At 45.5% G+C, this 12,727-nt stretch overlaps 1 protein-coding gene across 8 annotated transcripts in view; it reads left to right on the top strand.

Annotated features, from left to right (window-relative positions):
* prkd1 (protein kinase D1) overlaps nt 1-12,727 on the top strand; it is a 46,457-nt gene that overhangs the window by 14,007 nt on the left and 19,723 nt on the right. For 3 of the 8 annotated variants that reach the window (XM_037072183.1, XM_037072184.1, XM_037072179.1), the window contains exon 2: nt 6,741-6,879. In XM_037072183.1, coding sequence (XP_036928078.1) covers nt 6,765-6,879 — 115 coding nt within the window. In that variant the 5' untranslated portion in view covers nt 6,741-6,764. Of the gene's footprint in view, nt 1-6,740; nt 6,880-7,913; nt 8,125-8,225; nt 8,413-12,727 lie in introns of those variants that run through there. The other 5 variants (XM_037072178.1, XM_037072177.1, XM_037072181.1 and 2 more) reach the window with 5 other exon arrangements.

Here is a 12,727-nt window from a genome sequence, read left to right as displayed (position 1 = left end):
TCTCATGTTCCCTCTCCTTCTCTCATGTTCCCTCTCATGTTCCCTCTCCCCCTCTCATGTTCCCTCTCATGTTCCTTCTCCTCCTCTCATGTTCCCTCTCATGTTCCCTCTCCTTCTCTCATGTTCCCTCTCATGTTCCCTCTCCTTTTCTCATGTTCCCTCTCATGTTCCCTCTCATGATCCCTCTCTTTTTCTCATGTTCCTTCCTATGTTCCCTCTCATGTTCCCTCTCCTCCTCTCATGTTCCCTCTCCTTCTCCCATGTTCCCTCTCCTCCTATCATAGTCCCTCCTATGTTCCCTTTCATGTTCCCTCTCCTCCTCTCATGTTCCCTCTCATGTTCCCTCTCCTTCTCTCATGTTCCCTCCCATGTTCCCTCTCATGTTCCCTCTCATGAGCCCTCTCTTTTTCTCATGTCCCTTCCTATGTTCCCTCTCATGTTCCCTCTCCTCCTCTCATGTTCCCTCTCCTTCTCCCATGTTCCCTCTCATGTTCCCTCTGCTCCTCTCATGTTCCCTCTCATGTTCCCTCTCCTTTTCTCATGTTCCCTCTCATGTTCCCTCTCCCCCTCTCATGTTCCCTCTCATGTTCCCTCTCCTCCTCTCATGTTCCCTCTCATGTTCCCTCTCCTCCTCTCATGTTCCCTCTCATGTTCCCTCTCATGTTCCCTCTCCTTTTCTCATGTTCCCTCTCATGTTCCCTCTCCCCCTCTCATGTTCCCTCTCATGTTCCCTCTCCTTTTCTCATGTTCCCTCTCATGTTCCCTCTCCCCCTCTCATGTTCCCTCTCATGTTCCCTCTCCTTCTCTCATGTTCCCTCTCATGTTCCCTCTCATGTTCCTTCTCCTCCTCTCATGTTCCCTCTCATGTTCCCTCTCCTTCTCTCATGTTCCCTCTCATGTTCCCTCTCCTGGTCTCATGTTCCCTCTCATGTTCCCTCTCATGATCCCTCTCCTTCTCTCATGTTCCCTCTCATGTTCCCTCTCCTTCTCTCATGTTCCCTCTCATGTTCCCTCTCCTCCTCCTATGTTCCCTCTCATGTTCCCTCTCCCCTCTCATGTTCCCTCTCATGTTCCCTCTCCTTTTCTCATGTTCCCTCTCATGTTCCCTCTCCCCCTCTCATGTTCCCTCTCATGTTCCCTCTCCTTCTCTCATGTTCCCTCTCATGTTCCCTCTCCCCCTCTCATGTTCCCTCTCATGTTCCTTCTCCTCCTCTCATGTTCCCTCTCATGTTCCCTCTCCTTCTCTCATGTTCCCTCTCCTTTTCTCATGTTCCCTCTCATGTTCCCTCTCATGATCCCTCTCTTTTTCTCATGTTCCTTCCTATGTTCCCTCTCATGTTCCCTCTCCTCCTCTTATGTTCCCTCTCCTTCTCCCATGTTCCCTCTCCTCCTATCATAGTCCCTCCTATGTTCCCTTTCATGTTCCCTCTCCTCCTCTCATGTTCCCTCTCATGTTCCCTCTCCTTCTCTCATGTTCCCTCCCATGTTCCCTCTCATGTTCCCTCTCATGAGCCCTCTCTTTTTCTCATGTCCCTTCCTATGTTCCCTCTCATGTTCCCTCTCCTCCTCTCATGTTCCCTCTCCTTCTCCCATGTTCCCTCTCATGTTCCCTCTGCTCCTCTCATGTTCCCTCTCATGTTCCCTCTCCTTCTCTCATGTTCCCTCCCATGTTCCCTCTCATGTTCCCTCTCCTCCTCTCATGTTCCCTCTCATGTTCCCTCTCCTTCTCTCATGTTCCCTCCCATGTTCCCTCTCATGTTCCCTCTCCTTCTCCCATGTTCCCTCTCATATTCCCTCTCCTCCTCTCATATTCCCTCCTTTGTTCCCTCTCATGTTCCTTCTCCTCCTCTCATGTTCCCTCTCATGTTCCCTCTCCTTCTCTCATGTTCCCTCCCATGTTCCCTCTCATGTTCCCTCTCCCCCTCTCATGTTCCCTCTCATGTTCCCTCTCCTTCTCTCATGTTCCCTCTCATGTTCCCTCTCATGATCCCTCTCTTTTTCTCATGTTCCTTCCTATGTTCCCTCTCATGTTCCCTCTCCTTTTCTCATGTTCCCTCTCATGATCCCTCTCTTTTTCTCATGTTCCTTCCTATGTTCCCTCTCATGTTCCCTCTCCTTCTCCCATGTTCCCTCTCATGTTCCCTCTCCTCCTATCATATTCCCTCCTATGTTCCCTTTCATGTTCCCTCTCCTCCTCTCATGTTCCCTCTCCTTCTCTCATGTTCCCTCCCATGTTCCCTCTCATGAGCCCTCTCTTTTTCTCATGTTCCTTCCTATGTTCCCTCTCATGTTCCCTCTCCTCCTCTCATGTTCCCTCTCATGTTCCCTCTCCTTCTGTCATGTTCCCTCCCATGTTCCCTCTCATGTTCCCTCTCCTTCTCCCATGTTCCCTCTCATATTCCCTCTCCTCCTCTCATATTCCCTCCTATGTTCCCTCTCATATTCCTTCTCCTCCTCTCATGTTCCCTCTCATGTTCCCTCTCCTTCTCCCATGTTCCCTCTCATGTTCCCTCTCCTTCTCTCATGCTCCCTCCCATGTTCCCTCTCCTTCTCCCATGTTCCCTCTCATGTTCCCTCTCCTTCTCTCATGCTCCCTCCCATGTTCCCTCTCCTTCTCCCATGTTCCCTCTCATGTTCCCTCCCATGTTCCCTCTCCTCCTCTCATGTTCCCTCCCATGTTCCCTCTCATGTTCCCTCTACTTCTCTCAAGTCTAAACTCTGAGCCCCCTGAATAAAACACAACTCACAAATCAATGTGGTGGAGTGACAGTTTCTGTCTCACACACACACACACAGTTATAACTATATCTGCTGCTGTCACTGCTGATGTCACTAAGTAATGATGATCACACACACACACACACACACACACACACACACACACCTTTATAAACAGCATCATGCAGCAAGTCCTGTCGTCATGGTGATGGCTGCTCTCGTCCCCATTAGGTGTTCTGAGCGAGGACCAGTACATCGTCGCTGCTGTCGTGTGAAAACCTCACAACACCAGGATGGTTCTCTGAATGTTGAAGCGGAAGAGTTTTAGTCTCTGTGCTCAGAGAGACGGCTCACTCTGATAACACATGATGTGACCACAGTGGACAGTTTGTCTGGAGACAGTTTGGTTTGGAGACAGTTTGTCTGGAGACAGTTTGTCTGGAGACAGTTTGGTTTGGAGACAGTTTGGTTTGGAGACAGTTTGTCTCTGCTGCACTTTACAGTCAGAAATAAATGAGCGACCTGCTGATGTGTTTCTGTTCCACTCATCAGACCTGCAGCACTGTTGGACATGAGAGCCAGCGGGCACTAGGACCCTGGAGCCTGCTCATCTAGAGGCAGCTGTCGTTGATGCTATTGATTGGACGAGCTCGCCCTGCTGCGACGCATCAACGTATCAGCAGCCAATGAGCTTCTATCCTGAACGTGTCCGACAGCTCCAGAGACGGCTGCATCCAACAGGTCCGGACATTTTGTCCAGTCGGTCTCCACGGCAACACGAAGAAGACAACGTACAAATACTGTTGTTAACGTTACTGTCCTGCCGTAGATTCCTCAGGTGTGTTAACGGCATCAGACTCACAGATGTCTTCATGACGTCTCTGACTGTCTGTCTGGCCATTTTTGTTCAAAATATTCTTACATTTTATTTTTGTTGCCACCCAACACACCTCATGGAAGACGATTTGAAAGAGCTGGCAAAGAAATATTGACACTGATTGTGACAATCTTTTTCCACTGATCTTCTGTAATCATTTTTTATGACTTTTATCTCAGACTCTGTTTTCAGAAATGTTTTCTGAGTTCAGAATTGTTGGAATTCTGATTTAAAAGTCAGAAGTCTGTGAAAACGTGTCAGAATTTGGTGCAAAAAACTTTGGAACAGTTTAGGCTCTCTTGCGTGACAGATGCTTTAGTGATGATTGGATCCTCAAGCACATACATTGTAAATTAATTTCTACTTAATAATTTACTGAACAGCTAATTTCCTCAGTCTTTCCACTGTGAGGACAGCATGGCAGCGGTCCTCAGAGCCTGGCGCTCCTCCTCGACGCCTGAGCTCACTGCTAGCATCTAGCACAAACAACGTCGGTCAGTGAAGAGCAGCTGTGCAGTGACAGTCTGCAGAACAGACAAGCTACTGCACCAAGACTCCGTCACCCACAATGCTTTGCAGGCAGGCAGAGAGCTGCAGGTGAACCTTCAGTTTGGTACATTCAGCACAGAAAGTACTGAACCGAACTGAACTGAATACTAAGAGGAGGAGGAGGAGGAGAGGAGTCAGCCTTGAGTTCGTGCAACCATGACAACAAGACTAGCACTGCTGCTATGGTGACCACACACACACACACACACACACACACACACACATAAAGATGTATCTATGAAGTGTATTGTTGAGGGTCTTATTCAGAGGCAGAGAGAGACACAGATGGGCTGTCAGAGAGAGAGAGAGGTGAAGGCCTAATGAGGAAGACTCCCCTCCTCTTCCTCCTCATCACTGAACACTTCTTCAGTTTTTCTCCCACCTCCTCTGTTTTCTCCTCATCAGGAACCAGCTGTAAACACACAGTCACTGATCATTAATCAGTGATCAATTGGCTGATGTTGAGCTGAGGTTTGCTGCGTCGTGAGTGCAGTTCTTCACACACTTTATGTATTCTGCTTATTTCCGGAGGATCCTACAGTGTTCTTGACGCCAGCCCAGCTCGGCCTCTGATTGGTTGGCTTCGTTTGTTTTGTTCTCAATGAGAAAAAAAACTATTTGGACATTTAAAGTCGGAACTGTGAGAAAAAGAAGTTTGGTTGTTTTTCTGCTGAAACTGTAAAGATGATGTCGCTGTACTTGTTAGAACAAGACGTTGTTACTGGGAGTAACAGTGTGTGTGTGTGTGTGTGTGTGTGTGTGTGTGTGTGTGTGTGTGTGTGTGTGTGTGTGTGTGTGTGTGTGATCAATAGCAGTCTCAGCGGTGCTCTGCAGTTGTGTTGCTCATTTCAGTGAAGCCTCATCGATCCTCAACATAACAGTGAAGTGGAGTGTGTGTGTGTGTGTGTGTGTGTGTATGTGTGTGCATGGGTTTGCGTGTGTGTGCGTGTGGATAACGACCTCAGGTGTGTTTGAAGTGATTCTCCTTCAGCTTGAAGTCTTAATGGATTTCCTTTTTTATAGCAGATAAAATGATGTCATCAGAACTCGACTGAACATCAGCTGCTCTGCGATCCTCCTCTGCTCACCTGCATCACCTACATGTCCTCTGCTCACCTGCATCACCTACATGTCCTCTGCTCACCTGCATCACCTACATGTCCTCTGCTCACCTGCACCACCTACATGTCCTCTGCTCACCTGTATCACCTACATGTCCTCTGCTCACCTGTATCACCTACATGTCCTCTGCTCACCTGCATCACCTACATGTCCTCTGCTCACCTGCATCACCTACATGTCCTCTGCTCACCTGCATCACCTACATGTCCTCTGCTCACCTGCATCACCTACATGTCCTCTGCTCACCTGCATCACCTACATGTCCTCTGCTCACCTGCATCACCTACATGTCCTCTGCTCACCTGCATCACCTACATGTCCTCTGCTCACCTGCATCACCTACATGTCCTCTGCTCACCTGCACCACCTACATGTCCTCTGCTCACCTGCACCACCTACATGTCCTCTGCTCACCTGCATCACCTACATGTCCTCTGCTCACCTGCATCACCTACATGTCCTCTGCTCACCTGCACCACCTACATGTCCTCTGCTCACCTGCACCACCTACATGTCCTCTGCTCACCTGCATCACCTACATGTCCTCTGCTCACCTGCATCACCTACATGTCCTCTGCTCACCTGCATCACCTACATGTCCTCTGCTCACCTGCATCACCTACATGTCCTCTGCTCACCTGCATCACCTACATGTCCTCTGCTCACCTGCATCATCTACATGTCGTCGTCTCTTCTTCGTCCGGCTGCGACCGAAGTGACATTTTTGGTCTCATGTGTGAGACGAAGACTAATTTTAACAAAATGAGCACATTTAAATGAACCCTGTGAACATAATGTGACACGATGATATAATGAGACCGTCGGGTTTATTATTATTTGATTAATTTGATTGAATTATCGCCGTCTGAAGCTGAAGCCTCATTACCTGAAGTTCATTACATGATGGCGATCATGTGATGAACTTCAGGTAATTTGAGTTCACAGTCTGTAAATTTACCACATGAATGTTTCTGTATTAATTTATTCTGTTAGATTATTCTGTCCGTCACCTCCTGATGATAATTTGTATGATTTATTCATCTGCTGATGAAGAACAAAGCTCCTCTCTCTCTGTCGCTCGTCCTTAAATTAGCATTATTGCTATGACCATAATCAAAGGATGGATTCACTTTGTATTAACACTCACATGCTTTTAAAACATGAAGACATGGAGTGAACCGTGGTTGAGGCTAATGGCTCGAAGCTGATCTGAAGTTCTGATCAGCTGCCACCGATCGATCCGCGTCACTGATGTTTTGGACCCGACCTTCTGCTGCTGCTGTCAGTCCGTCTCTGCTGCTGCTCGGTGCTTCAGGCTTTGACAGATTTAACTCCTCTAATTAAATACAAACTATACTTCTGGTCCTGATGTCTAATTTGGGTTTGATGTCAGATTTTTCTTAACGCTCTTATTTTTGTAACAGGAAGTCAACAGTGAGTATTCAGACTTATAACGTGTTCCGTCTGTTCTCAGATTCCAGAGTGTGTTTTCTATGGGATGTACGAGAAGATCCTGCTGTTTCGTCATGACCAGACATCGGACAACGTGCTGCAGCTGCTGCGCTCGGCCTCTCAGATCCAGGAGGGAGACCTGGTGGAGGCCGTGCTGTCAGGTGAGGGTGGTGACATCACAGCTGGGAGGAGCTATGATGTCGTTAACAGGAAACTGGAACATGCCTGCTGGAGCCACACGTGTCCATCAGGAACATGTTGTAGTTATTAAAATCACAACCCTGCTCAGAAATCACTCATAAAACAGGAACATCAGAATTAATTTCATATAATTCACATCATCAGATTAGATTTATCTTTATTGCTGCTGCACACAGTGGAAGTTAAAACAGTTTAGCAGCAGTAACAGAGCACAAAGAGACGTGTGAAGATAATTTAATTTACACAGCGAACAGTAAAACCACTGAGGTGAAGACGGTCTCAGGTGATGGAACTGTCATATAATATAATATAATATAATATAATATGATATAATATAATATAATATAATATAACATAACATAACATAACATAACATAACATAACATAATATAATATGATATGATATGATATGATATGATATGATATAATATAATATGATATAATATAACATAATATAATATAATATAATATAATATAATATAATATAATATAATATAATATAACATAACATAATATAATATAATATAATATTATATAATATAATGTGTTCGGTATGGACAGGAAGCAACTGGATATCCACCTGGATGTATGATGATATGTTATATATTTCTTACATCTGTGCAGCACTGACTCTCACGGAGTCACACTGAGACGTGTGTGTCAGGACTGGCAGTAAAATGCTCACAGAACCAGAACCAGAATACATCAGAATGTAAATAAAACACACGTCGATCTGGAGGAATAATGTGATAAACAAACATCTCCTCCATTTCTACAAGTGAAATAAAATGTCAAACTGAAGGTGCTTCAGGTGTTCGGGCCTGAACAGAACAGCACTCCTGGCTGGCAGTCTAAGGGGACAAGGTTCTCAGTGTCAGAACCACCTGGGTGTGGTTCTCCACCTCATTTAATCCTTCACAAACGGGCGTCGTTACACCTGATTGGCTGAGAAGGAAACACCCCCCAGCTGCTTCCACTCAGGAGTCTCAGGTGTTCTGACTCACCTGCAGTCAGTCCAGAAGGTTCTGGAACAACGAGACTGACACACATGAAACTCAGACATGTCATGACTCTGTAGATGGGGGGAACCAACAGAACAGACTTTAACTGGATTTAAAGTGAAGTTGTGTCTGTTTGGGTCAGAACCGGAGGGAGTCCAGACTCTCAGCGGGTCACACTTCTGTTCACCTCCCTGATGGATCAGTGTATGTAGTATTTCTTCTTCTCCTCTTCATCACAGAGCTGAATATTTTACTTTTTACTGAGTCTCTGTGCACCAAACGAATCATGACGTGTTATTTTATAGATAAAACTTTATTGATCGTGTGGTCCGATCAGTCTGAACAGACCGAACCTCGCAGCCTCTCCAGGTGTCGTCTCGCTGGTTAATTGGTTCAGTGGACAGATGTGTCGGCTGCGTCAGATGATCCAGATGTTTGATGAAGATCTTCGTCTCACTCGTCTGTCTGGCTGCCGTCCAGCTCAGGACTCAGGTGTTCACAACACGCTACGCTAACGCTCTGACAGCTGCCGCTAACCCGCTTCCTGTCATTCTGTCACCACTGTGTGTGTGTGTGTGTGCATTTGCATAATGTTTGTCTACGCATGTGCCTTCATGTATACGTCCTTTATTTAATGGATAATTCATGTGTTTTCTTCAGTGAGCTCAGTGAGGTAAAATGTAGTTAAAGGATATGAAGTCTGCAGGATGTCGTGTCAGCAGAAACATTTCCATCATATTATGTTGCGTTTAATGTGTCTCCTGTCATCGACCTGCAGTCATGTCCAGCAAATTCAGCTAACCAGAGAGTAAACACAGTGTTGTGACGAGAGAGAAGCAGAAATTCAACCTAACCTAAACAAAGTGAAGCTGCAGCAGAAGAAGGATTCAGTTGGAGCGTGTTTGTGGTTTTACAGAAACGTACTTAGCCAACAGTTATTCTGGAGGTCGGGTCGAGTGACAGGAGTGACGGTGTGGAGTTCACACACTGAAGTAAAAAACAAAACCCAAAACAAGCAAAGAAAAGAGCTGAAGAGAGACTGAAGTGGAGGCAGCTGAAGTTGTTAATTGAAAACACTGAGTTGGAGTTTTATGTTCTGTCTCTCCATCCTGTGACTTCCTGAGAAGAAAAAGTTATTTTTGGGTGCCGCAAAAACTTCTGGAAACACCCAACAACAAACGTGTTGTCACGATGTTTCAGAAACCTTGGAAACTGTTGATATTTGACAACATTTCAGTATCAGTTAATTTACTGCGTGTGCCAACAAAACAACGTAGCTTCATGATTTTAATGATATTTTGATACTTTTTACTGCAAAAAAACCCATAATAATCATAATAATGACGTGAACATGATACGTTTGGTACACAAATCAACCTCAGATGAATCTGTGGTTTGATGAACTGTTAACATCATATCCTGCAGACCGAGCTGCCTCTCCTCTTCCTCCTCTTCATCTTTCCTCATCTTTTCCTTCTTCTTCATCTCTTTGTAAAACTGTTTTTGTTTTTCGTTCCTCCTCCTCCATCACGTCTCCCTCCATCCTGCTCCTTCTGCCCCAGACATCTTCCTCTCCATCCTCCTCCTCTCTCCAGCTCCCCTGATCATTCTCCACTTCATCCACCTTTCATCAATCCTTCCTCTTCATTTCCCCCACCTCCTTTACCTCCCCTACCTTCCTCCTCCTCCTCCTCCTCCTCCTCCTCCTCTGTCAGGATGCTGACACTCAGTCAAAAACACTTTTGTTAACAGCTTTCTGTCAGTCTCTGCGACAGCTCCAAGTGTGGAGGAAACAAACAGGAAATTGACTTAGTGCGGTGTAACAGGCGGCGGCAGCCAAGCGAGCTGATTGGTCACAAACGACCTGTAAAAAAAACATCCTGATAATTCCCCAAACACGCCTGCAGACAGGTTTTATTGGCTGAGACTTTAAACAGGGAGACGTTTTAATCAGCTCCCACGGCGTCTCTGAGGATGTTTCTGTGATTTATTGTTTTCATTAAAGTTTGTGAGGAAGATAAAAACATTCACATGAAACAGCAGCGAAGCATCGTTCACGTCTCAGCTCTCGTTCCAACCGCTTTCAAACATCCACGCTCCGAAAAGTTGAATTCATGTTTATTACCCTTCCTGATGACAGAAACAGGATCTTTAATAAAGCTGATATAATAAATAATCTCCTGGTAAAGTGCTCGCCTGCTGAGATTCAGGCTCAGAGTTTGAATCCTCCGTCATAATTTCTTTATCGTCAGTAACTGAAGGTGGAAAGATGTTTGAAATGACACTGTAAAAACTTTATTTTGGACCCAGAAGTGCATCGCCTGGACGTCGATGGTGAACGTTGAGAAGATGTCTAAAAACCTTCATGTCTCTCTACTGGACGTCTTTTCAACATCGGCAAAGACTTTTTTTTTGACGTGTTTTAGATGTTTAATGAAACAAAATGTCCAAACAACATATACGTTAGCATTAGCATGAGCAGTTAGCTGCAGAAAAACGTCCTCTCAGCTCTGTGAAGTGACAGTTGTGCCGACTTTAATGATTCTAAAAGATTTTTAGGTGCAGAGATGTTTACAGAAGATGTTCAGACTTTTATTAAAGCTGAGAAGAGACCTCTGATCTCCGCCTGAATGTTGATGTCTCATAATTAAACTTTAGTCTGTTGTTGCACAGAGTTACCGAGCTAATCAGCTAAAACATGAATATAATTATTAGACGCCACACCCGGCTGCCGGTTCACAGTGTCTCCACCCGCGGTGTTTGTTTTGTGGTTGTGGGTTAACAAGCCAGCAGCGAGCGCTCCTTAACGCCGCTAATTCCAGCACACAGAACACACACATAAACACAGGCATTTATATTCAGACTACCTAGGAAACCCTCGCACACACACACACACACACACACATATGCACAAGTCATTTTCTGAAGCATATAATAACAGTTCGGGAGCTTGTTCAGACTTCCAAACGTATGTTGGCCCTCCAAACAAAAGGCATAAACAATAATTTGAATAAATGGAGGTAATTTCCTGCAGCAGAATGTCTAATCAGAGCCGTATTCTGCTGGAGGACCACCGCACGGCCCGCCGAGTGCTGCTGTGTGTGTGTGTGTGTGGGGAAGAAAATGAAAAAGGCGAGGGAGATTCAGAAATACATGCAGAGAGAGAGAAAGAGAAAGAGAGCAAAAACGATATCCCAAACTACCCATCATGCCTTGCCAAGCCCTGCTGGCCAACCAAACAAACACTCGGTCCATCTGCGCCCGCTAAGAGCCTCTCGTACCTCCCAAACATTTACAAAATACCCGCTAACAACCCATTCATTACTCTTTGTCTCTGCGGTTCTGTTTATCTCCCTCCTCTCCTCGCTCCCTCGCTCCATCTCCATCTCTGGCGAGTTGAAGGAGAACTCTGCTTTTATTCTGTATTCTTCCTCAGACTTCTTCCTCCCGGTTGTTTGTTTGAATCTCTGATGGAAAGTCGGCTGAAGTTTCGCAGTAAACGAAACAGGATCAGCGTCAGAACTTTGTGTCACAGTAAAGACGATATTTTATCAGAATCTGTTTTAAATGGAATGTGGGCGTGGTCGGTGCCGAGGAGTTTGTTGAGTGTGTCTGTTTTTCATCAGTTATACCAGATGAATCTTTGAATATTTTTGGTAGCTAACCCTAAATTTAAAGGGGGAGTTCACCCCAGAACTAGAATCCAGTCATCATCTCCCCCCTCCGTGGTGAGAAATCAGGTGAGAAATCAGAGTCGCAGAGAAGAAGTGTTAAATAAGTTGACGGGTGAACTTCTTCATGACGGCCATGTTGCTCCGACATTCTGATGCACATGAACACACCAGAGTCAGAAGGACGGGAGGCGGGATCCTCAGAGGAGCACTTGAATGCAGCATGAGAACATAATGGCAAATATTATTTAAAATCACACTTACATTTGTATTAATGTGATTTTCTGATAGAGTTTAAGAACTGCTCCAGTCGGTTGTACGAGAGATTTTAAAAGTCACGTTCAAGAACTGAACGTTTCATTGAACGGTTTCACACTGAGACCGTCGCAGCTCTTGTGTTTAGAAACGCTGCTCAGCCTCACAGCTGTGTTCACTTCAGGCTCAGTCCGTCTTCAGAAGAATTCTACTCAGGTACAGAGAGTGGAAACACCTGCAGAGGTCCAACATGTCTGCGATCCTCAATCAGACATCACAAAAGGGTTTAAAGATCTCGTTTAACCAACAGAGTGAGAGGTCTTACCTTCAGCAGGATGACAGACGCTAGATTAGATGTGGGTTAACTTGTCAGGCCGGTTGATCGTCTGTGGCGTTGTTGTGTTGTTGTGGTGTTGTGTTGTGGTGTCGTGGTCGGTCAGCAGGAGCTCGCGGAGCTGCCAGAGTGCCCAACTGGGTTTTTGTGACAACAGCTGGAGGATGTTGATGCTCGGATGGATGCGATGGCCGCGGGCCCAGTCACCCCGACCAGCAGCTGCTCGTCTCTGAGATGGTTTAAAAAACATTTTGTAAAATAACTCAGTGCCGCAGAGACTTCTGGGAGGTGTGAAGAACTGAACTGTTGTTCTGTTTGCTTTTGGGTTTGTTGAAGACGGAAACTGCACGTCACCTTTTATAGAGACGATTTCAGCTGTTTGCACATGAATCTCCAAACAGAACATTTTAGCTTCTATTTTTCTGATAAAATCACTGAACAGTCACCAACACAAGTTACTTCTTAGAGAAAGTCACCAGACTCCCTTTAAAAAATGCTCAATTTAGTGAGTTGTTGAGTTAGAAGAAGCGTTATAAACTTTGTTTAT

This window comes from Acanthopagrus latus, chromosome 16, assembly GCF_904848185.1.
Source record: "Acanthopagrus latus isolate v.2019 chromosome 16, fAcaLat1.1, whole genome shotgun sequence".
NCBI lineage: Eukaryota > Metazoa > Chordata > Actinopteri > Spariformes > Sparidae > Acanthopagrus > Acanthopagrus latus.
The sequence above is the reverse complement of the archived record's forward strand: the minus strand, read 5'-3'. Positions and strand labels throughout refer to the sequence as shown.